At 53.3% G+C, this 23,302-nt stretch overlaps 1 protein-coding gene across 1 annotated transcript; it reads right to left on the bottom strand.

Annotated features, from left to right (window-relative positions):
- Window positions 1-1,567: 1,567 nt before the first annotated feature.
- Sik1 (salt inducible kinase 1) lies at window positions 1,568-11,130 on the bottom strand. Its single transcript, XM_036167626.1, has 14 exons — window positions 11,027-11,130; window positions 10,203-10,373; window positions 9,520-9,636; window positions 6,935-6,998; window positions 6,613-6,774; window positions 6,374-6,498; window positions 6,161-6,284; window positions 5,307-5,530; window positions 4,902-5,057; window positions 4,371-4,493; window positions 4,060-4,276; window positions 3,347-3,628; window positions 2,503-2,731; window positions 1,568-2,082 (listed from the first exon to the last, which is right to left on the bottom strand). Exons 2-14 carry the CDS (start codon window positions 10,356-10,358, stop codon window positions 1,731-1,733), a joined length of 2,331 nt encoding a protein of 776 aa, XP_036023519.1. The 5' UTR covers window positions 10,359-10,373; window positions 11,027-11,130; the 3' UTR covers window positions 1,568-1,730.
- Between the last annotated feature and the right edge of the window lie 12,172 nt (window positions 11,131-23,302).

Below are 23,302 nucleotides of genomic sequence, written 5' to 3'. Positions count from 1 at the left end.
AAGTAAAGTGCTTGTCGCTTCTGACACACAGCAGTGCCCAGGCCTTTGATCTGTGGTATCCGGACAGGAACTGTGGGAGACAAGGGCTGGCTGCCCAGGCTGCTGGGTGCTTCCCCGATCCACACATCTGGTTTGAGTCGGCAGGGGGGACACTTTTTGGCTTGTTTTATGGAGGGCACCAGTTCTGACCCAGAAGAATGGTCTGTCACCTGTCTTGAGAGTAAGTGGTACAAGACGGGCCACAGGGCCGACTGGGAGGACCACACTGTGACATCAGGTCGAGCGCAGTCTCTTCCTGGCCTCAGGTAACTCGGTCAATCTTTGGCTTTTGAAAGTGCCTCCTTTCCTCTCCCTTAACGACCTCAGGTTAATACTGCGGTGGTGAGACGCCAGAGTGGAAGTCATTGGGGAGGCAGAGGGACAGACGCCTGACGTAACAGTGGGAAGGGGTGACATCCCTGGTGGCTTCCAGAGCTGCACTCGTCAGGTGGGGCCACCCCTTCCCTGACACCTCCACCCTGTGCCGGAGGTGGGCAGCCTGCGGCCCTTTCAACACAAACGTGGTGCAGATGGGGACACTTCTTAATGTGACCAAGGGAGGTTTAAGCCAGGAACACAAAAGTGTATAGAAAATAGAAAAAATAAGTAGTGTCTGTCTCCTATTTATATACATATACAGTATCTGCTTAAAAAAAGAAACTTTACAAACACTGACCTATACTTCTCATCTTCCTGGAAAGCAAGCCAGACAGAGGCCAGGCCTGGGTGCCAGGGTTTTAACAGGAAAGGTCCCAGACCTAGGGCAGGTGGTCATAACCAAGATGCCCGCTGGCTGCCTGGGCCCCTCTGGTCACAGCCTCTTGGTATTGCACAATTCCCCATCGGGTGTTCTGGTTGGACCCTGATAATGAAATGCGTAAAAATCTGGTAATTAGCAGCGGAGTCAAGATACACGGCAGGAAGGAACTTGTTGGCTTCCTTGCGGTGTGAGGGGCTCTGGGCCAAGCAACCGTGGGACAGAGGGCCCACCTGCAGGTCCTTAACCCCTTCCAGTCCTTTGTGGTTTCCTCTGAATAAGCCTGGCAAACTGACTTGAGCGGCTACAAACTCAAGCTAAAATACGACAAGGTCGTCCTCCGGCTGACGGGAAAATCCTGACCATCTCCCCTAGGCCGATCTTGGCTGTTCTAAAACCCACACGGAAAGCAGCAAGTTCACAGTTTTTGGTAAAGCATGAGCATTTCAGAAGTGGAGAGCTGTGAACCCAAACCGATGCCAACCAACACACGGGCATGTGCCACGCTGGACCCTGCTCCCTCCAGGGACGTCCGCGCTCATCACGTTATGATGATGAACTGTGAACAGGAGTGTAGGTCCCTGAGCAGTGTGGCCCTTCGCTTCTCCTCCACCCCAGCCGCACAGGCCTCTTCCCTCACCCCACTTCCCCTCCCATCCACCCGCCCATATGACACACCCTCAATTATTATTTTTCTTCAGAAAGTTTCAGTCCCTACTCATCATTGAGGTCATTCAGTGCAAGGGAAAAAAAAAAAAAAACAAAAACACAAAACAACAAAAAAAAATCCTAAAAAGCCCATACACCAAACATATTGCTTGTTTCACTTCTAGAAAGTTCTTGGCTTTGAGTCCGAAACCATCTTCACATACTCTGAAATTATTGCTTGGAAGAGTCAATGGGCCATGGGGGGGGGCGTGTAGCAGAGTCACCCTCACTGTACCAAGACAAATGTCCCCCGCTGGCCAGAGGTCAGGTCCTCCATCTCACAGTCTCCCTGTGGCAGCCCAGTGGGGTCACAGCTTGGGGCCAGCCTGGTGAGGCACTGTGGCAGGGGCCCAGCGGGTAGAGCCACTGGGCCAGCACTGATGTGCAGGTGGGCATCCAGGAGCTGGGCAGCAGACGCCACAGGGGACATTCCAGCCTGGAGGAGAGGTGTGGGAAGCAGCGGGATCCCAGACATGAGGAGGCCGTCACAGGGAGTGAGCATGTACGGGACTGGGGATGGCTGAGGGCCCTGCTGGCAGCCAGGGGGGGTGACGGAGTGGTGCTGTAACTGGAGCAGCCTGGAGAACAGACGGACGGGGAGGAGAGGGGAGAGGTCACTCTGTTGTCTCTGCCCAGTTTCCACACTGCCCAGGTGGCTCCCACCCACCTCGGAGCAGCTCTTGGCAGACGAGGTTTCTCAGAGCTTTGTGTGCGACATGACACATCCCTGAGCCATCCTGTCCTAAGTCCTTGAGCTGTTGTGGCAACTCAGAGATGCCAGCTCAACAGGACAGTCTCGGTCACCATTGCCCTCCACCCACAAAGGGTTACTACACCTGCCCGCTGCCCCTCCTCGCTCTATCCCAGACAACAAGGTGCCAGGCTGCAGAGACCTCACAGAGGAACCACACGACTGGGGACGTTTTTGGCACACGGGGAAGTGGGCTCCTCCAACGGAAGGGCCCAGAGCACAGGAACCGTGTGGCAGGCAGGCTTACCTCTGCTGGTGCAGCACCTCTTCAAGCAGGCTCCTGCCTTCCCGACTGCTGGCCGTGCACCCTTGCAGGCCAGAGCTTGGGGCTGGGGTGTGGAAGGTACTCATGCCTCCCCGGGGAGCTCGGATGGAGGACTGGCACACCTGGCGGGCCAACCCTTTGATCTTGTTCAGCCCCAGGAACCCCTTGGTCCTTGCGTTTTTCCTCAGCTGCTGCCGAAAGGCCTTCAACCCTGTGGAAACAAGAGCAGGGGTTAGCCCGCCTGGCTCTAGATCGCGGCCAACGGCCTTAGCCTGTTAGTGTTCCCAAGCCCTGAGGAGAAGGGAAGGAAAGGGTCACCGGGCAGTGGTTCCCTACAGGGCTTGGCAGCTGCCAGCTCCTGAGCCCAACATCCACCCCTCCCCCATGGCCGGTCTTCTATCCAGGTCTGGGTTTGTACTCCCTCCCCAATGGGACAGGTGTGTCTGTCTGGGCATGCTATGATGGAGAGGGTGGGTGTACAGTTCACTGGGCTCTAAAGACTCCCCGGACTGTCACAGACACAGAGGACCTCACAGGTAACCCCTGACTCTGAGTGGCATGGAGAAACCCAAACAGGTTACGGGACTGTGTTTGTCAGGGTCCCCCCTTAATTTAACCCTGGCCTTCCTGTCAAGACAGGAGTTGTTGCCCAGAATGGCTGTTCCTGGCATTTAGGGTCAGGTCTGAGCCCACTTGGTAAGCTAGGCTGCATAGAGCTGGGCTGGTACCTCCAGCCTGTCTGAGGAGCACTGAGGGTTCTGCCCAGGCTGGGGATGGACAGAGATGGCCCACCGGGACAGTAGCATGGGGCGTGAGGGGACCTTACCTTGAGTGAGTGAGGTATCTGACGCCCTCCGTCCCTCCTGGAAGCTGACAGGCAGTAGGACAGCTGTGCCCAGACCCGCCTGAGCCTGTAGCACAGGGGTGGCCGACTGTGAGCCCAGGAAAGGCGAGGCCAATCTGACTGGAGAGCTGGTGCCCAGCAGCCCTGGGGTGGCCAGGCCACCACCGAGCCCTGCAGGACCTTCACTTGCAGAGAAGGGGAGGCAGCTGTCGGAGCTCGTTCCTTCGGAGGGACTCACCGTGGCAGAGGAGGAGACGATTATGCCTGTGGGAAGAGCAAACACTTGAGAAGGAGGCCATGCGCCCTAAGGTCACAGGCGGGGGAGAGGACACATGGCCTGTCAGTGAGGGAGGCTGTGGTACAGTATTCTCCAACCTGACCCTCATCTAGGCCACCAGAGCCCAGGGGCACTGGCTGTGAGCCCACAGGTGCAAGGACAGATGGCAGGCTAACAGTGACACTCAGACCCCAGCACAGGAAGAGGCCCAAGGCCACACACCTGCCCTTTAGGGCCTGAGACAACCAAAGGGTGTCCCACTCCTGAGATAAGCACAGGCATATCCAAGTATGAACCCCGGGTCACTGAAACGAAACCCTTAACTGGAGGAGGGTGCCAGGCCAAAGGACCCATTTCAAGGGAGCTCAGCATGGTCTTGACCCTCCCCCTGGATGCTGGGTCTTTGGGGGACACTTACAAGGAGGGTTGAGTGGGGAGAAATGGGTGGAGACTTCAGCCAGTGTATGCCTTCGGCCTGTGCTGCCAGAAGGGGGTTCCTGGGCTTCCTGCTCTTCCTCCAGGCCGGGACCCTGCCTGGCCTCCTCGCAGATAGCTGTGTCCAGGAGGCTGCTGGGGGAGACGGAACGGTGCCGGAACACTCCACTGCAGTTGGTATCCACGGGGAAGAGGAAGGGCTGCAAGGGAGGGATAGGAGCCGGTGACGTCCGGGGCTCTAGGAATGGGCACTGGCGGAACACAACCCCCAGGGAAGAGTGGACCAGCACTCACCTGCAGTGAGCTGTGGAGATCACAGTCCATCTCGGCCTGCAGGACAGACTGAGCCAAGGCCTGGGGCTGCGGGCACAGCAGAGAAGGCCGGAAAGGGTCACACGGGAGAATTTCTTGAGGCACCTGAGAGGAGGGAGGGGTTTTCAGGAAGTGATTCTAGGGTCAACTACCAGTGGCAAAGCAAGCTTGGTGTTACAGATGAGACTGACAGAATCGGATGTTAGCTAGCTAACTGGGCTCGGGGCTCAGGATTCGGGGCCTTCATCTGTGAGGCCACACGCACATGCAGGTGGCCAGGAGGAGGTGCTAGGAGCAAGAGTCAGCTGGGCAGAACCTGGCCCAGAGTGGAGCAGCCATGACCCACCCTCTCCATCCCCACCCCCAAAGCTCCTCCTATCCCCACAGCCTGCAACTAGCTAGGGTTGTAAGGAGGCCCAGGGAACCGCCCAGAGAGTCAGCGCCATGTCCAAGCGAGGGATTCCGAGCTCTGAGGGGACAGGAGCAGGGCTTTGAGAGGGAGCTCAACCTCACCTCCAGACTGCTGAGGTCCGAGCTTCGGAGCCGGGGCTGTCTGGCGGGTACGGGGCTGGGCCGGGACGAGGGCTGGGTGCTTCTGTGCTCTTTGAGGCGTTCCAGCAGGAGGTAGTAAATGGCAGCGAAGTGGTTGTAACTGCTGTTCTGCAGAGACTGGGGAGCAAGGAGAGTGGGGTCAGAGCGAGGCCCTGGCTGCGCTGGCCACTGGGCTTCCCTGTGAGATCCTTCCCAGGGAGTTCTCAGGCAGCCAAGGCTATCCATAGAGAAGGGCACAAGCTGGCCCTTAAATTGGACTGTACCCCATTTTAACTCCACAGGCAATGGTCTGCTTTGCCTGAGAAAGCTGATCCCACCGCCAGTCCAGGGCTAAGGCACAGGCAGGGCTATGCACGGCATGCTCACCTCCACTGTCCTCTGCCGGTCGATGCCAAGGGCCTGCATGATACCCAGCACCTGCTCATTGTAGTCGCCCAGGTTGGAGGTGTAGCCCTGCATGGAGTAGGTGGGGTCATCCTGCTGCAGGAGGGTGGGGTCAGCCTGCATCCACCGGTGCTGGCGGATCTGGGCAATGGTGATGCGCTTGGCAGGGTCCACTACCAGCATGCGCCGGATCAGTGTCTCACAGTCTGTGGAGGTGAAGGACTCATATTGAGGAGAGGGTGCTGAGCCTGGGGCTCATTCCCACTCCCACAGTAGAGGTCATCACACCAGCAAAGACCACCCACGTGACAGTCAAGAAGCCTGAATGAAGCTGCCATTATAGGTTCCCCCTGCTACAGAAAAGAGCCACTGAGCTGGGGACCAGACTCAGGGAAGACGCTTTTTAAATGTCCCCGATGGAAAACCAGTTAGAGTCTCCCTCCTGTTGAGGCACACAGGAGGCAAGGCATCTTTATAGAACAGAAAGCCCTGTGTGAGGGAGGCTGGCATCCTGGGGTCTGATGGTGGCGGACTACAGAGGTGGGGGTCCTGACAATGGGGGGACTGCAGAGGTGGGGTCCTGATGATAGGGGGACTGAAGAGATAAGGCCTGCAGGAGACCCAGTATGTGGGGAGGCCCCTGCTATAAGTAGGGCACTGGGAAAGCAGGCTGAGCTGCTCTTGCAGCCTGGTCACCTGGACCTGAAACCTGTCCTAACAGCAGACTTGCTAGATCGCTGGGCGGGCACTGCCAAGACCTGCCCAGCACTTCTTCCCAAAGCCACCACCCAGCTCACCCAGTGCTCCCAGGGCAGACCACCTCCATGCCCCCTCACCTTGAGACATGAAGAAGGGGATGCGGAACCGGCCCTCCAACACCCGCTGTCTCAGGGTCGGCAGGTTGGGTCCATCGAAAGGGAGGGAGCCACAGACGAGGACGTACAACACCACGCCAAGGCTCTGTGAATAACCAGAGAGCTGTGTTGGTGCCCTGCTTGCCAGCTCCAGGGATGGGGGTGGCAGGCAGCAGGGTCCACAAGGGCTCCTACCCAGATGTCCAGCTGGGGGCCTTCGTACTCCTTCCCCTCAAAGACTTCGGGAGCTGCATAGGGGGGGCTCCCGCACCACGTGGACAGGGGCTCTCCCGGCTTGTAGAAATTCCCAAATCCGAAATCTGTGAGGCAGAGGAACAGGCACTGACATCAGTCTGGGAATGGCAAGTGTGGCGGCTGCAGGGTGCATGGGCACCAGAGACCCCCACAGGGCCTCCCTGGCCACTCATTCTTGCCTGCCAGCTTGATGTCCATGTTGCTGTCCAGCAGCATGTTCTCCGTCTTGAGGTCCCGGTGGACTATGTGATGGTTGTGGCAGTACTCCACTGCTGACAGAATCTGCCAGAACTTCTTCCTAGCCTCGTTTTCACTCAGGTGCCCATTCGAAGTCAGATAATCTGAGGAACAACAAAACAAGGTTAGACCCCCAAGATGCTGGGTCTGCCACTACCTGGGGTTGGGGAAAAAAAAAAAAAAAAGGCACCAAGAAGCCCAGGAGAATACAGGCAGACGTGAGAAGGCAGGGCTTCACTAACGCTAAAAATGAATGTAGCTCACCGAACATTTCTCCATTTTTTGCAAACTCCGTGACAATGTAAAGCATATCCTTCGTCTCCATAACCTGAAACAACAACATGGGAAACTTAGGGGAAAGGGGGTCACGCGCAAGCCATGATGGATGCACCTGAACCCCACACAACCCTGACTGCTCCAAGTAACTGCCATCATTTAAGGGAAGAGAGGAGGATAGGAAGGAAACACAACCCAGAGACACATGCCTTCGGATAAGCCCCTCTGCCCTGCCATCTCCTGGGCCTGTCTGTCCTGGCACCTCGGCTCGTTACAGGGAGAGAGCCACAGACAAGGCTGTAGAGGGCAAGCATTTGCCTGGGAGCTCTGGGGGCCATGGATGACAGAATCCCAGAGGCATCTTTTCGGAAGCCCTATGGACAACTGGTCATTCAAGCCAAAAAACAACAACAACAACAACCACAAAAACAATCAATATAAACATCCCTACCCCCACTTGCTTTATTGACAAGACATTAAGCCTTAAGAACATGGCCTTGCCAGATAAGCTACAGGGGATTGCTCTTTGTACAGAGCATTGCTTGGCATGTGTCAACAGTAACGGTCAGTGTCAACATACACCTTCAGATTCATTCACTGATTAACGACTTTATATTATTTTTAAAAAATTTAAATCATAACTAAGCAACAAAGTAAAATCCAAAATTTTGGTTCTGAAATGAATAAAAACCACTTATATATGGCGTAGTTTAACTATTCCAGAGGAACCAGGCATGGTGGATTACACCTGTAACTCCAGCACTCAGGAGGTAGAGGCAGAACTGCCCAAAGTTCAAAGCCAGCCTGGACTACACACAGCAAGTTCCAGGCCAGTCTGTCTACACAGCGAAACTGTCTCAATATCAATAAAAAAATAAATAGATAAATAAATAAATAAAACATTTCTGGGAGGGAAAGAGAATGTACTTTGATAGGAAGAAAGATCTCTTGGGGTTCAAGACATACTATTATTCCTTTAAAAGATACTTTAAAGAATCTTTTGAGTCATAGATTTACTAATTAAAGTATATTTAAAAAGAACAGCAATTCAGCTGAAAATCTAACTGTCATCTCCCTCCACAGAGTGCAGTAAACGACCCCTGCTTTTCCTTTTCTTGTAAACACTTAAAACCCTACATAAACCCAGCATGGTGGCAGACATCTGTAACCCAGGAGTCTATGGCAGGAGGACCGGGACAGGTCGAAGGCTATCAAGACAGAGAGCCCCAGGCCAGCTAGAGCTACATAGCAAGACCCTACCTCAACAAATGAAATCCAACTCTCTCCACCCCCACCACCCTACCCCCACCCGAGAGAGAGAACCAGCTGCCTGGGCCAGCTGAATGAATGCCAGACATCATCAGTATCGAGACCAGAGGACCAACTGGCCTCACCAGCCCACCCAATCCTGAAAGCTGAGTCACTGAAGACAGGAGCTAAAATATCCACTGTGGCATCCATCGCCTGGGCAACATTTCCTCAGTGCGATGGCTTCGACCTGGTCAGCAAGTGGAAGGCAGGGAGGAGAGGAAGGCACGAAAAGCAGCGTAGATTGGCCTCTACAGCACAAGAGTCAGCCTGTTCTGAAGGTCGGGGAGGCTCTCTTCCCAGCCCCCTCTCCCAGCACTGGCCACGGAGGAAACTTATCTTCGAGCACAACTTAAAGATGAGGATTGAAATAAAGGATGATCCCTGAGCACACGGCCCTGGGCTCTGTGCTTAGAGACACTGAGGGAGTTGTCACCACAGAACAAACACAAGCTCCAATGACTTGTCTGCCTTTGTGCTGAGAAGGACAGCCAGGGGTAATTTTAAATTACAGTTCTCTCCTCTACTGCACGGTACACACAGCCTTTCCAACTGCACGCTCCCGTAGTCACCTCGGGCTCACCAGAATTCTGGGAGTCACTGACCAGACTTACACACCAACACAAGCATACGCAACAACGTTCACAAGACCTGGCTCCTCTACACCTAGACCCATTGCTCAGGGCAGCAGAAGTGGTCCTTTATCATTAGGCAAGATGTGAAGAAGATTATCAGGAAACAACCAACAGACCAATAGGTGAGGCACATGATCACCCGGGATTAACTAGCAAGTTCCTAGGGCTGAAGTATGTCTTCACTCTGCCCTGTGAGTGAACGGGAGACAAGGGCTCGCTGCCCCCATCACAAAGATACAGCAAGGGAAAAGGGAAAGAGCAGCTGCTTTCTTAACGTTCAGCAATCATCTGCAGCAAAGGCGGAAGTTTCGAGTTTCACTCAAGTCTGTCCTTCTGCACTAAGCCTGACCGTACATGTGGCTATTCTCACTGTGACAGACCTCAACACGTCCCAAACTGGAACAAATTACAATACTAGATAAAATGAGGCAAACCAAGAATGACCTAGAGCAAGAGACTAACCATCAATAAAGCTGAACAGCCTAACTGAAGGTCAATCTTTTCACTTGGTACTCCCTGGTTCCCACACAGCATTAGAAACCCCAGCCACCTCCAGGGACCAGAGGCTCAGGGTGTGGCCCGTGAGAAGCGAAGGACATGCCCATGGAGCAGCGAGGCTCAGCTGCTCACCTGGTAGAGCTTGATGATGTGCGGGTGATTGAGGAGCTTCATGAGCTGGACCTCCCGGTAGATCTTCTCCAGATTGCTAGAATCTAACCGTGTCTTGTCAATTATTTTTATTGCAACCTACAGATTTTTAAAAGGAAAAGGGGATATTTTTGTTTAGAAATAAACCTTCAAGTAATCTCATTTGCACTTTTTTTTTTGGCAAATGAATCTCTCAAACATTTGATGCCTTCAAAAGGTCACAAGAAGTTGGGAGAAAATAAAAGTAGCTACTACCATTACCTTATTTAAAGGAGTAGAGGTTAAATAAAATCCCTTGTATTTGCCATCTAGCTTTAAAGGAGCCACTCAATACTGGTTCGTTTTGTGTGTGTGTGTGTGTGTGTGTGTGTGTGTGTGTGTGTGTGTGTGTGTGTGTTTTTTTTTCTTTTTTTTTTTTTTTTGCGGGTAGTGGTGGTGGTGGTGGTGGTGGTGGTGGTGGTGGTCATTATCTTTGCTGTTCCCTAGTAATTGTACAAATTATGCAGAAACATAATACAAAGCCCTTTTTTTTCCTTTACCAGACTAAACACTGTCATCGTTTACAATTGTGACAATCAACTCTGCAGGACTGAATCAGCACAGGGGTCCACCCCCTGGCTGGATCCACCCCCTTGGTTTAGTCTCCCCCAACACGGCGCGCGCACCTGCGTTTTGGTGACTCGGTGCCGCGCCAGCTTAACCACCGCAAAATTGCCTTTGCCCAGGGTCCTTTCCACGTCGTAAAAGCCCACCCGGAGGGGCTTCTGCTGGCCCTGGCCGGTGCCTGAGGGGACCGCGCTGAACTCCGACATGATCACCATGGCTTCAGGCCGCACCTGCGGGTCAGCAAGGAGTGCGTTCAGCACCGACTGACTCCGGCCCGGACCCGAAGCGCCCCCCCACACACCTCCAGCCCGAGTCTCCACGACGTGGTCACCGAAACTGTGTCTGCCAGGCCACCACGCGTGCGTTCTCGACTCCGTGTTCCTCCAGCCCCGGAGCCCCACTAGTGCGTCCCCCGATCCTGGATCCCAGTTCGCACCCCCACTCGCTCATTCCTTGACCCAGTGTCCCCTGGCTAAAGTCCTCACGGAACGGACCCCTCTACCTCAAATCCCCTCTAGCCTGAGCCCTCGGACCCCGGGCTTCCAGTCCGCGCCCCCATGATCCCAGGTTCCCTCCGCACGAACCTCCCACGCACGCGCCCCCCGACCCCCGGTCCTAGCCGGGCACGCGCGCCAGCAGTCCACACGGGGTTGACCCCACGCCAGCCCCAGGATCCCTCGGGTCCCGGGCTCGTACTGCGCTCCGGTTCCCCTACGCGCGCCGACGCTCGGCTCCCTGGGACAGACTTCTAAACCCGGTGCTCGCGGACCCGCCTCCCGGCGCCGACCCGCAACAATGGGGAGCCCGCCGGGCTGGAGTCTTGCCCGCGACCCCACGCGCGCACCTGCGGGCCACGGGGACCCGAACCCGCGCAACCGCTCACCTCCGCCGCCCTCCGTGCGCCCGACCCGGGACGCCGCCCGCTCGACTGCTCGCTCTGCTCCGGCGCCCGCCGTTCGCGCCGCCGCCACCAACGCTGCCGCCGCCGCCCGGGCCGCGCCGCATGTCAGCGCCCCGCCGCCGCCGGCTGCACGCGGCAACGCCCCGCCCCGCCCCGCCCCGCGTAGGCTCCGCCCCGCCCCGCCCCCCGCGGCCGGCACAGCCCATTGACGTCGCTTTGACGCCAGAGCGACGCGCGGCCCAGTGCCGACAGAGGGGGGAGCGGAGATCGGGCGGTTGCCAAGAGACTGGAGGCTCTGACGCGCGCGCTGGTGAGGCCGTCGCCATGGCGACCGCGGGCGGTGACGTCAGGGGCCGGGCTCCGCAGCCTCCCGAGACTGCTAGCGCCCCCTGCCGGGAGCTGGTGACACTGCTGGGGCCCACGGGCCAGGAGACCGAGCCTGCTTGGGGAACCAGCTTGCCCGGGGCTTCGTGGTAGGTACGGCACCCTGCGGGGACTCAGGACCCCTTCGGACGCTGCAGAGTAGAACAGAGCCGCGGGATTTTCGGCATGGGGCTCTGGAGCTGGTGGCCCTGGACTGATCACTCTGCTGTGCGGGGCACGAGATGTGCAGCCAGCAGCGACTGCCCCTTGACCCTCATCTCATCCCAGAGAGGGCTGGCCAGCTGCAAAGATGCTTTAGGAAACTGTCGGCCAGTTGAACGCCAGTTACTTTTGTAACAGAAAGAAAAACAAAAACAAAACTCAAAGTATTCAGCAAGTTGGAAAGTTAAAAGCAAGAAAACGTGTTTCATGGTCCCGAAGTCTCCTGCTTCAAGGGCCCCCACCTTGGTCCTGCAGTGTCCCGGGGACAGCTGAATAGGAGAGGTACTTCAGAAGGAACCAGCCCCTGCCACCCGCCTCCCCACTCAGGGCTGATAGGTGGGGCCCTTGGAGGTCTGGGCACTTTGCCCACTCCCTTGGCGGCTCATGCTGTCTGCCAGTTGGCCCACCCTGTCTGTCCCCAAGCTGCTTCCAGACAGCAGATAGGACACAGGGCGGCTGGGACCTTGGGACTGACCCTGAGAGGGCCTGCCGGAAGCAGGCCCCATTAAAGGGGAGATGGAGTGTGGAGAGAGGGGAAATGGCATGTGTGTGACTCCTTTGTTTGTGTCCGCTGCGCGGTGTTCCTTCACACCTCATCAGAAAGTTAGATGTCTTCTAAAGCGCTTGGACATGACAGGGGACACAGACGATTCTCCAAGGCTAGGAAGGCAGCAGTTTGGAGCTAAACTTCTGTGTCTTCCTTCCAGATGGCTTTTTGTGTGAGAGAAAACTAACACTTCACAGAACAGCTCCTGAGCAGGAATTAATCCAAATTGATTCAGAGCTAGGATCTCCTCAAGGGAGGAAGAGTTCGTGGGCAGATGCGGGTGGTGTGGGCTGGCCTGAGAGAGGGTACAAGGGGGTGGGCCATGTGCCACTGTTACCACACCTCTCGGCCTCACCAGGATTTCACCACTCCCAGGCTTGCTTTTCTAGGGCCAGTGTGTTTTGAAGGGCATTCAAGGACACTAGCCATTTCAGAGTCCCTTCAGTCTTCCCAAGAGCTCTCTTGGTTTGTCCCGGGTTCCTACGTCAAGGATTTGGGGGGGTATTTTTAGTTCCACCAGAGCCACTTACCACTGCTTCCCGCTGGGGTCCTAACCTCCTGCCCCCTTCCTAGGAGAGCTACACAGAGAGTAAGAAGCTCCCTTGAGGCCGGGTGGTGGTGGCACATGCCTTTAATCCCAGCACTTACTCCGGAGGCAGAGTCGGGCAGATCTCTGTGAGTTCAAGGCCAGCCTGGTCTACAGAGCAAGAGCCAGGACAGGCACCAAAACTACATGGAGAAAACTTGTCTCGAAAAAAAAAAAAAAAAAAAAAAAAAAAAAAGAAAGAAAGAAAGGAAGGAAGGAAGGAAGGAAGGAAGAAAGAAAGAAAGAAAGAAAGAAAGAAAGAAAGAAAGACTCCCTTGTTCTTGCCTCCAGGGCCCTCATCCCTTCCCAGTTTACCCACCCACTGGCCCTCAGTCTAGCCAGAACCTTTGGAAAGGTCTGAGGTGTTTGCAAACATGTCATCAGTGTTAGATCGCAAAGAAACTCAGGACAAATGGCAAACTGAGGTGCCTATTGGCATATCAAAGCTGACGCTGGCCACCAAGCTCTCAGCTTCTCAAGTATCTATTAGAGGCCTGGATTCCCAGCACTTCACACCCTGCTCCATACCCTAAACCTCTTCAGCCAGAGCTCCATTCTCTTGGGTCTTCTCTTGGTCCTCATTTCCTTGGACCTGCCCCATCTCTCCGTTCTCTCAGTCTTTTGTCTCGTCTCTCTTCCTTCCTCTCTTGCTCGCCCCCTCTCTATTTCCTGTCATGGCCTGGTCTATTCTGCTGGCCATGTTCAACCTGGACCCTTCCAGATGCTTCTGGCTGTTCTCTCCCTCATATCTACAATTAAAGCCTCCTCCTCCACCACCATACCTAGGAGTGGTGATGTTCTCAGCCTTATTCAGTCAACACCAAAGAAAAACTTGGGGCCCAGACCCAGTGGAGGATGCTGCCCCAGAGGCAAACCTGGATCCACACACACTTGAATGTCCGTCTCCCATAACTGTCCTGTGCTGGCCCTGCCCATAATATCTGTCCCTTCCAGATCCTAGAGGAAGAGCTTGCTGTGTCCACAAAGTCAGAGAGTAGGGGTACAGGTCCACCTGGGAGGGCTGCTACCTGGCAGCCTCTTGAAATCCTGTCTCCCTCCAGTGGCTCTGTCATGGATCCCTGGAAACTTCCAGCACCATTTGTGTCAAGTTCTGTGGTATGCTCTGGCACTTGAGGAAGAAGAGAACACCTGGCATGCACTTCTAGAGAGATGAGCAAATGATTCGGGGGAGGGAGCACAGGCTGTGCCTTGCTATGCTAGTGAGGCACCTTTTCGAAATAGCATTCTGACTGGCAATTGGGAACTACTCTTAGTGGGTTTTTGGTTTGTTTGTTTGTTTGTTTGTTTGTTTGTTTTTCCATTTGGAATTCTCATACCTGACCTGGAGGTGTGATGGTCCTGGAAGGTGGTTTTGTTATTTGGACCATGAAGCTGGAAGCTCTGTCTGCTGGGCCGGGGCCCTTCAGGGTTCATGATTGTGCGGAGCAGGAGCAGACCGTGGCTGGTCCTGCCTTCTCGACTTAAATCAACATGTAGTTAGTTCCGCAGCAGCTCTGAGACTAAGTGGGAGCGGGCCTGCTACCCTGAGCTGTGAAGACGTTGGTGTCCCTCTGAGGAGAGGAGTGCTTTCCTGTATCAAAAGTTGGACAAGGCACTCTTCATTCCTGGGACATTCCTCTTTGTACGGAAGAGCCTCTTTGCCCCCGTGGCTGAGCCCCTCTGGACTTCATGGGGTTTTGTTTGTTTTTTGTTTTTGTTTTTGTTTTTTGTTTTGTTTTTGGTTTTTTTTTGCACAGCCTCTACCAAGTGGCTTCTGAAGTGGTCAAGAAAAGCGGTCTATCCCAACCTGGTCACTTCCCTGGATTTGTTTGATCCCACCCTACCTCCAAACTTTGACACGTTGTTGTTGTGTGTGCTGAGGCAGGGGTCACAGCCCAGGTTTGGGATCAGCAGAGAGAAAGCCTAAGACCCAGTAATCCCCAGTGATGGGCCAGGAGCTTAGGGAGCACGTCTATCCAAAGCTACTGGCCTTGACCTTGACAGCATCCCACCTGCACAGAGGCACCTGTCCTAGAATGCCACCGTTGTCGGAGTATGCCTGGTACTCCCGCCTCTCCAGACAGTGTCCAGATCAACAAGCAGAGGCACTTAACAGGTCACCAGACAGCAAGCAAGCCACAGCCCTCAGCTCCCATGGGGAGAGGTGGAGGGCCCGGGGACACTGGAACAAGAGTGGGAGGTGTCTGGGGTTCTGGAGAGGTGGTCCCAGTACAAAACAGATTCAGGGGCATCCACACACCTACTGGTAGAAATGTGATTATCCTTGTCCAGCTGGCCTTAATTCCAGAGTGCTAGGCTTCCTGTTTGTAGTGAGGAATTTAATTGATTAATTTTTCAACTTGTGGGTCTTTTAATTTTTATTTTTTATTACGTTTTTAGGTTAGCACATAAAGCAATAGGTTTCGCCATAAGGCTTTCATACACTGTCTTGTATATTCTCATCTCCCCTGTTTTCTCCCATTCTCTCCCTGGATCCTTTCCCTTCATTTGTCTTCCTTCCTCTCCCAAGCCTCAGGTATTTATTCTCTTACCCTCCAACCTTCCCAGGAGACCTCATTTCCCCTCTCTAGTTTGAAGACCTGTGCCCCCATCCATATGCACATATAGAAATTAAAATCTAGATGCACACATGAGCGATCATGTGGTGTTTGTCTTTCTGGGCATGGACACCTAAGATAATTTCCAGTTCTATTCATTTTGCTGCAAATGTCACGAATTCATTTTTCTTTACAGTTGAATGAAATTCCTTTGTGTACATGGACCACATTTTCTTTATCCATTCATCCGTTGATGGACAGCCAGTGGCTCCCACTTCCTATCTGTTGTGAACAGTACAGCTGGAAACATGGACGTACAAAACGTCTGTGTTATGTTGGCTTGGAATGGTATTGTAGTTCTGTTTTTGATTTATTGTTGTTTGTTCTAGAAATCTCCTATCAGGCTGGTCTTTGCCAACTTGATACAGACTAAAGTCGTTTGGGAAGAGGGAACCTTAACGGAGAAGATCCCTCTACCAGATTGCCTATAGGCTTTCATTTTCTTGACTGATGATTGATGTGGGAGGAGCCAGCCCACTATGGGTGGTACAACCCCTGGGAAGGCAGACTTGGGTGGTACATGGAAGCCAGAGAAGTCTCTATGGCCTTTGCCTTAGGTTCTGCCCTGACTTCCTTTCATAATGAACTATAAAGTAAGCTAAAATAAACCCCTTCCTCCCCAAGATGCTTTTGGTCAAGATGTTTATAGCAGCAATGGAAAGCACCTCCATGCTAAATTTCACAGTGGATACACATTTTTTGTAGTCCCACCCAGCAGTAAATAAAGGTTGGGGGGTTTATAGTTTTATTTTCATCTTTGGGAACTCAAAGCCTTACATGTCTAGGCAAGGGCTCTACCACTGAGCTACACTGACAGCCCTAGTGAGGAATCATGGGTGCATGCAGCTGATGGTCTTGCTTGATGGTCAAGCAAATCTATTCCAAACCTGAGGACTATGAGGCCTTTGGATGCCGGTGCCCCTAAGATATGCCACACAACTGTGTGAGATAGCTGGAGATGGAGCACAAGATGTGATCAGTGTCCATGAGGGTCAGCAAGGGCCAAAAGAGGTGCATCAGAACCTAGCGCGGGGTGTGTGTGGGGGCTTGTTTAAGGACTGTAGTATTGACCCCTGCTTGGGATTGGTTACCTGCCCTGGTGAGGCGTGTCTAGAGGAAGTCCTCTGGGTCCATAAATTTCAGCTGTCCACTGTTGGATCTGAGGTACCTAGCCACTGGGGAGTGTCCATCTGTTTTCTGTTGCTGTAACAAAGTGCCCAAGACTGGGGAGCTACTTCACTGTGGGCTTCCTTGGTCACTGAGGCTGGTTTATGGTGTGTATGGCTGATGGTTCTGAAGGCTGGCATGTCCAAGAGCAGGATGCTGGCTTCCTTCCAGGGCCTTCTTCCTGCATCATAATGTCTTTGTAACTTGATGCAGGCAGCAGGTGTGCCCGCCCAGGCCTCTGCGTCTTCCTCTTCCTATAAAGCCACTAAGGCGTCCCGGGAGGCCTTCCTTTGTGAGCTCATCTCTCAGAAGCCCCAACTCCACAAACCATCAACATATCATTTTAGGGAATAAATTGCCAACAGGTGAACTTTGGTGAGGGGGCAGACACATTCAACCAGCACAGGGAGCAACAGCCTAGGAAGCTCTGCCCTCTACAGATTCAGAGAGAGCAGCCTTGGGGCCCCAGCATTGCCTAGAGCCAGCCTAGCACTTTCCTCTGGGTTCTCTGCTGGGTTGCACAGGACGCTGTGACTCCCGTGACAGATGTTCAGTGGCGGCACTCATCATTTCAGAGTCCACCAGCTAGGCATACAGCAGTCTGCTGGTTTTGCTTTTTTTGTTTAGTCATCTGGAGCACATATACACGTTCCTATAATCTTTAAGAGCTGTGTTAGGTGCTGTGGCTATGAACGTGAGTGAGCATGCTCCAGACTGCCACGAAATGGTGACAGACAGGAAGATGCCCTGCCAAGATCAAGGTGAGAAGGGACAGATTAACGCAAGTATGAATTCCCACAGGAAATCTGGTATCAGATGGTCCCCAAAGGCTCATGAGGCACCTGCTGTGTGCCATCACTGTTGAGTGTTGGGAACACTGGGGTTGGATGTTACAGACACTTTGTCTCCAGGCCACTGGTTCTCCGACAGACAATTGAGGGGTTGGAGAAATAGCTCAGTGGTTAGGAGCACTGGCTGCTCTTTCTGAGAGTCTTGGCATCAATTCCCAGCACCTGACAGGCAGCTCACAATCATCTGTAACACCAGTTCCAGGGAATCCGACACCTTTTTCCTGATCTCTGCACACACGAGGTGCAGACATACACCCATACATATATAATTAATAATGTACTTTAAATTATTTTTTTAATTAAAAGATGGGCAATTGAGACGGGGAACCATAAGCAAGCCACTTGCAGGGGGCAATGATGCAGGACGGTGAAACAGAGGGCTGAGCGGGGAGAATGGCCTTGGATGGCCACTGCCTGTGAGATGGAGAGGTGGGCATTGGTGTGGGCTGGAGAGTGCAGGCAGGAAGCAGCCATTTGCCTCTTCCCTATAGGTTCTGGGCTGCTATGGTGTCTGGGACAAGCTCTGAGGTCAGGGTGAAAATCTAGTGGTGACCTTCAGTGTGGCCAAGTGTCCATTTACAATGTGTTTCTTCCTAAATGTTTGTGTGGTTTCTTCAGAGGTGCTTGAGGGCAGGTATGACACTTCAGGTTTACCCAGCCTTAGGGCATTGCTGACAGGGATGTCGGGGATGGAAAGACAACGAAACTGGGGGTTAACCTTGGCACGCAAGCTGGGGGAGGGAGCAGAGAAAGAGGGGGATCCCGGAGCTGGAGGCCCAGTGCCTCAAGAGGTAAGAGCAGTTCCCTGCCTTTTCTCGCAGCTCACCCTGGGAACGGGGGAGGACCCACAATATTCTAGAAGTAAGACCCCCAGTGGTCTGAGTAGTGATAGTCAGAAACCTAAGGGCCAGGAGTCTGGCTTGGTTTCTGGTTGCCTTTCCACTCATTTCAGCTGCTTGAGGTGGCCCCTAAGCACACCGGCTTTTCGTGTGAAATTACAGCAGTCCCTTTTCATGCACAAGGGGTGTTCTAAGACCTTTTCCCCTGAAACCAAGCCAAGTGCAAGGTCACAGATAGGCTGTGTACACAGCTGTGGCTCCACTTCCCCCACAGGTGTGCACTGGTTACTTTTTTTTGGTGCTGTCACAGAATCCCCAGCAAAAGCAAGGAAGGAAGGGTTGATCATAGCTTCCAGCTGAAGGCTAGGGTTCCTCATGGTGGTGTAGCTCTAGCTACAGTGACAGGAACAACACACAGCTGGTTACACTGTATCCAGTTGGAAGGGGGTGGGGGGGGGGGTGGAGAGAGAGAGAGAGGCATATGCTGAGACTCAGCTGGCTTCCTCCCTTTTCCCTTGAGATTCCAGGACGCCAGCCCACGGATAGCGCTGCCATATTCAGAGTGGGTCTTCCCTCATGAGTTAAATCTCTCTGGAAATGCCTTCATAGTCACCTCCAGAGGTGTGTCTCCTAGGTGATTCCAAATCTCACCAAGCCAAGATTAACCATCAGAGTGTGCATACAGGTATACAGGCTTGCCTGTAATAACAGTATAACACGTAGCCACATCTCTCTGAATATACATGACTATGATAAGGCTTATAAATTAGGCATAGTAAGTGATTAACTTTATCGACCCATACTACAGGAGAACGACATTAAATACAAACTAAGTGATGTGCTCTATCTCCTCCCAGCTACGACCAAGCAGTGCTTACCTTTATTACTGGGGTGACATGCGATGACCCTGGGACTATGGAATGAGATAAAATGAGGACAGTGACACAGATGTTGTGACTATGTGGGATCTGGCATGGGGCCCCTGAACACTGGAATTCTGAGACAGTCTCCTTGAAAGTGAGCGAAGCGGTTGGGTGTTGTAACATTGTGGATACACTGGACATGATTCTCAGGTGGGATGGAGCAAGTGGCCGAGGTTTCATCTTGGTGCTCAGGTGTTGTGCAATGACTTATTTCTAGGACTTTTCCATGCAGTATTTCCAGACCAAGGTTGGCCACCAGTAACAGACACCATGAACATGAAATGGGATGGAGTGGGGAGGATGGGAAATATGCAGCATACAACTGAAAGATACAGAAATACCGGAATATGAAATCAGGCACAGGAGATGCTGGTGGCGCTCCATGTTTCCCAAAGTGCCATTTCCGCCACAGTACCACTCCTGCCATGTGGGGCTCATGCCTGCCTTTCCCAGTGGCCGGTGAAGAAAGCCCCTTGCCCTGTCAGTAAGCACCATCAAAATCTTGGTTTCCACTCAGCTCCTAAAATTGCATTGTGGGAAGGTGAACTGCTCCCCATGCAGGGGCTAGGCTGTCCCCTTCTCCTTTTTATCCAGGACTCCTGCAGAATAAATACTGCAGCATAGACCTGTGGCCTGGGGGAACACTGCCAGCTCCCATTGCTCCTGGACTATGACATCTCCCCCTAGTCTTAGAAGACTGCTTAAGAAGAGCATGGGTCTGAGAGTCGGGGAAATACTGAAAATGGATGTGGGTTAGCACTCTCAGGAGGAAGGAGGCCCTGGAGGCTAAAGGTAGCACCACCACCTACAGAGATCTGGGGCTAGAGGCCTTTAGCCTCCACGGCTTGGCTGTGGAACATGTGGAGGCCTGTCCCTAGGTTGCCAAGGCAATCTGCAGGCTCCTGCCTGTGAGGAAGGCTGCGGGGGTTTGACCGGCATTTTTTTCTTGGCCAGCAGAAGGGTATTTATTTTCTCTGACCTGGTTTCCATGGCGTCAGGAATTGTTGCTGTTTGTTTAAAGGAGAAACACACCAGCTTGTGTCATGAGACAGCAAGGACGTCGTTGGGTTAGCTGGTAAAACTGGCCTATGCGATCGTCACACCACATACACCCTAAAGACCCTGCACAGGGACCTCATGACAGCTAGGAGCCATGCAAAAATGTGTAACAGTGTGGGATAGAGCCAGTAGCCTCAGCACGCATTGTCAGGCTGTCGTTGAATCGATGGTCTAGAGAAGCCACAGAAAACATAAGAAGGCCGGGCGGTGGTGGTACATGCCTTTAATCCCAGCACTTGGGAGGCAGAGCCAGGTGGATCTCTGTGAGTTCAAAGCCAGCCTTGTCTATGGAGCGAGGTTTAGGACAGGCACCAAAACTACATAGGGAAACCCTGTCTCAAAAAACCAAAAATAAAAAAAAAAGAAAGAAAGAAAGAAAAAAGAAAAGAGAAAAAGAAAACTCAGGAAATGGATACATATAGAGGAAACACACATTGCCTGTGGTTCAAGTGTTTAGATCAAGAAGTCTGGAGTCACCCCGAGCCTCTTGGAACCAGCTGGACCAAAAGTGTAATAGGGTTGCTGGGCATAGCCTGGGCTCAGCATGACAGACGTGTCCCCTTCTGTCTCAAACCCAGAAATCCACACTTGTGTTTCGGAGGCAGCTCCCCCGTAGACGCTCTTCAACCAGACACAGCATGGAGCAGGGATAGAATGTGCTGGGTAGGCACACGTAAAGCAGAAGCCGGTCCAGAGCTTGGAGGATGGCAGAGAGGCTGGGATCATAGAGCGGCTTGAAAAGAGCACAACCCTGATGATGTCTATTCCCTGCACTTACCAGGCTCCAGGGCCGCTTGCTTGGGCTCCTCTACTCAGAGAATGCCCAGGAGTTAGGTACTGGACCAGTAAAGTGTCCAAAGAGGTAGGGTGCCTTGGGACTGGTCTGCTATCCCCATTCCATCTCTCACCCCTTTCTGTGACTCCTGCAGTCCCAGGCCTGCTCTATAACCCTGTCCTCTTGGACCTCAACCTCCTCCTCTACAGTAGTCCTCCAAGGTCACTAAGAGTCCTTTAGGAATGGATGCTCTCCCAGCCCTGCCTCCAAAACCAAGTAAGGAAGGAGAGAAGGACGAGCAAGGAGAAGTTTCTAGACCCTCAAAAGCTTGCTCCTAGGGGCTGGAGAGATGGCTCAGAGGTTAAAAGCACCGACTGCTCTTCCAGAAGTCCTGAGTTCAATTCCCAGCAACCACATGGTGGCTCATAGCCATCTGTAATGAGAGCTGGTGCCCTATTCTGTATACACAATAAATAAATAAATGAATCGTCAAAAAAAAAAAAAAAGCTTACTCCTGTGTGAGACCTCAGAAGAAGCAGGCTGGCAAAGGGTGGGGGGGGGGGGCCCTTGGCCGTTCTCACTCAGGATGCCAAGGAGTGGACAGGCCAGTTTTGCTTCTTGGGCCATTGGGAGGCTGGGCCCCCTCCTCACTTGTTGACCGTGGGTCCGGAGGGAGGGAAGGTGTGTGGCTAAAGCATTATTTCTGCTTCCTCACAGCTTTTCTTTGGAAGAGCACAGGACCAGGCAGGACAGTGGGTTGAACCTGTTGGGACCCTGTCTGCTCATTCTCCACACTTCGAGGAGCAGCTGGGGGTGGAGGGTATGATCAGAAGATTTCTGAGCAGGGATAGGGAAGCCATAGTTGTACTGAGGGATCTTAGAGGCACACCCCCCTTCCCCCTCGCCCGCCACAATTGCTTTACCTTCATCCTCTTTAAAGGGTGAGGTTCACACCATGAGGACAACCATTGGCAAAGCACAGTGGGATGGAATACTAAGTGAAGCTGACGTGAAAAGGGTCCACAATGCCACAGTGTTGAAGCGACCTGAGTGCCTACCCGTGGACATGTGGAGGAGCAAGATAGTCCACACAACAGAACACAATTCTGCTTATTGAGGAAGGGAATTCTGGCACATTCCGCAACATGGCTGGATGGTGAAGGCGCCATGCTTGGTGTGGTGAGTCAGTTCCCAAAGAGGACACTGTGATTCCACCCCTACAAGGTTCCTAAAGCACAGACACGGAGAGTGGAGTGGTGAGGGCTGTGGCGGAGAAAGGGGAGGGGAGCTGGTGTTTAATGGGACAGAGCTTCGGTTGGGAGGATGGGAAAGCTCTGGAAGTGGATATAACAGAGCTGGACTGTGGACTCAAACACGGTAAAGGCGCCCAGATGTGGTAGTGCAGTAACCTCTGTCCCAGTACACAGAGGGCAGAAGTAGGGAGGGTCATGAGTTCAAGGACAGCTCCAGTTACACAGCAAGCCCCTGTCTCAAAAAACCAAAACGGCACAAAGCTTTAAAGTCCAAGAGTTCAGAAGGAACGCAAAATATCCAAACCTCCTGGAGAGTCCTGTCGGATCCTCAGACTCCAGAGGCCACAGAGGTGCAAAGGTCAGCCAAGCGCCCAAGGTGAGGCCCCACACTGCCTTAAGTCTGCCCTGCAGGCTTCAGGTGGATAGGCCAGGACAGGGCTGTGGGGCCGTGGTGTGGGCTGAGGATACTCACAGGCAGGTCGGCAACTGTACAGGCACAGCTGGCTGCGGCCAGGGCTTGGACCAGTCATCTCCCACTCTGCTCTTAATGTAAATTACACGTGCAACACTAGCTATAAAATGTAACACAAGAATGTGCAAAAGCCATGCTGTACAGAGCCCAAAGCACCCAGCACCCCAAGTGATTGGTGTCTCTCAGGTATTTACAGGGTAAGAGCGGACAGAGGGGAAAATCTTTCCTGTGGACGTCGCATGTGCCGCTCAGGCTGTGGCCAGCACTCTGCAGCTTACTCTGGGGTGTTTCTAAAGATGGAGAACCCCAGGGACTAATAAACCCCAACTCATACACCATAAACCAGGGATTGGGGTTCTGGAAACCTAGAGCACCCCAATGTCAGCCTCCCCCACCCCAACTGCACACAGCAGGTGCAAGCTACGGACCTAAGGGAAATGTTCTTCTCGGCTAAGATGTAGGCTCTGTGGAATGTAGGGGCTGCTGGGCCAGACATGGAGGATAGGTTATCCTGTCCTAGCCAGGATCTGATCTTCAAAGGCCCCTGGTGTCTGTTGTATCAAATCTATACAGAAGAAAGAGC

Source organism: Onychomys torridus, chromosome 18 (assembly GCF_903995425.1).
Source record: "Onychomys torridus chromosome 18, mOncTor1.1, whole genome shotgun sequence".
Taxonomy (NCBI): Eukaryota; Metazoa; Chordata; class Mammalia; order Rodentia; family Cricetidae; genus Onychomys; species Onychomys torridus.
Note: the sequence above shows the minus strand (reverse complement) of the source record. Positions and strands in the feature narration are given on the sequence as shown.

Bases quoted from the DNA above. Each gene is read 5' to 3' on its own strand.
- Sik1 (XM_036167626.1), bottom strand. From the start codon at position 10,358: ATGGTGATCATGTCGGAGTTCAGCGCGGTCCCCTCAGGCACCGGCCAG. The intron at 6,285-6,373 runs GTAGGAGCCCTT...GGTTATTCACAG, and splicing joins GCCCCCAGCTGGACATCTGG to AGCCTTGGCGTGGTGTTGTA. The intron at 2,732-3,346 runs GTAAGGTCCCCT...TTGTTTCCACAG, and splicing joins AGATACCTCACTCACTCAAG to GGTTGAAGGCCTTTCGGCAG.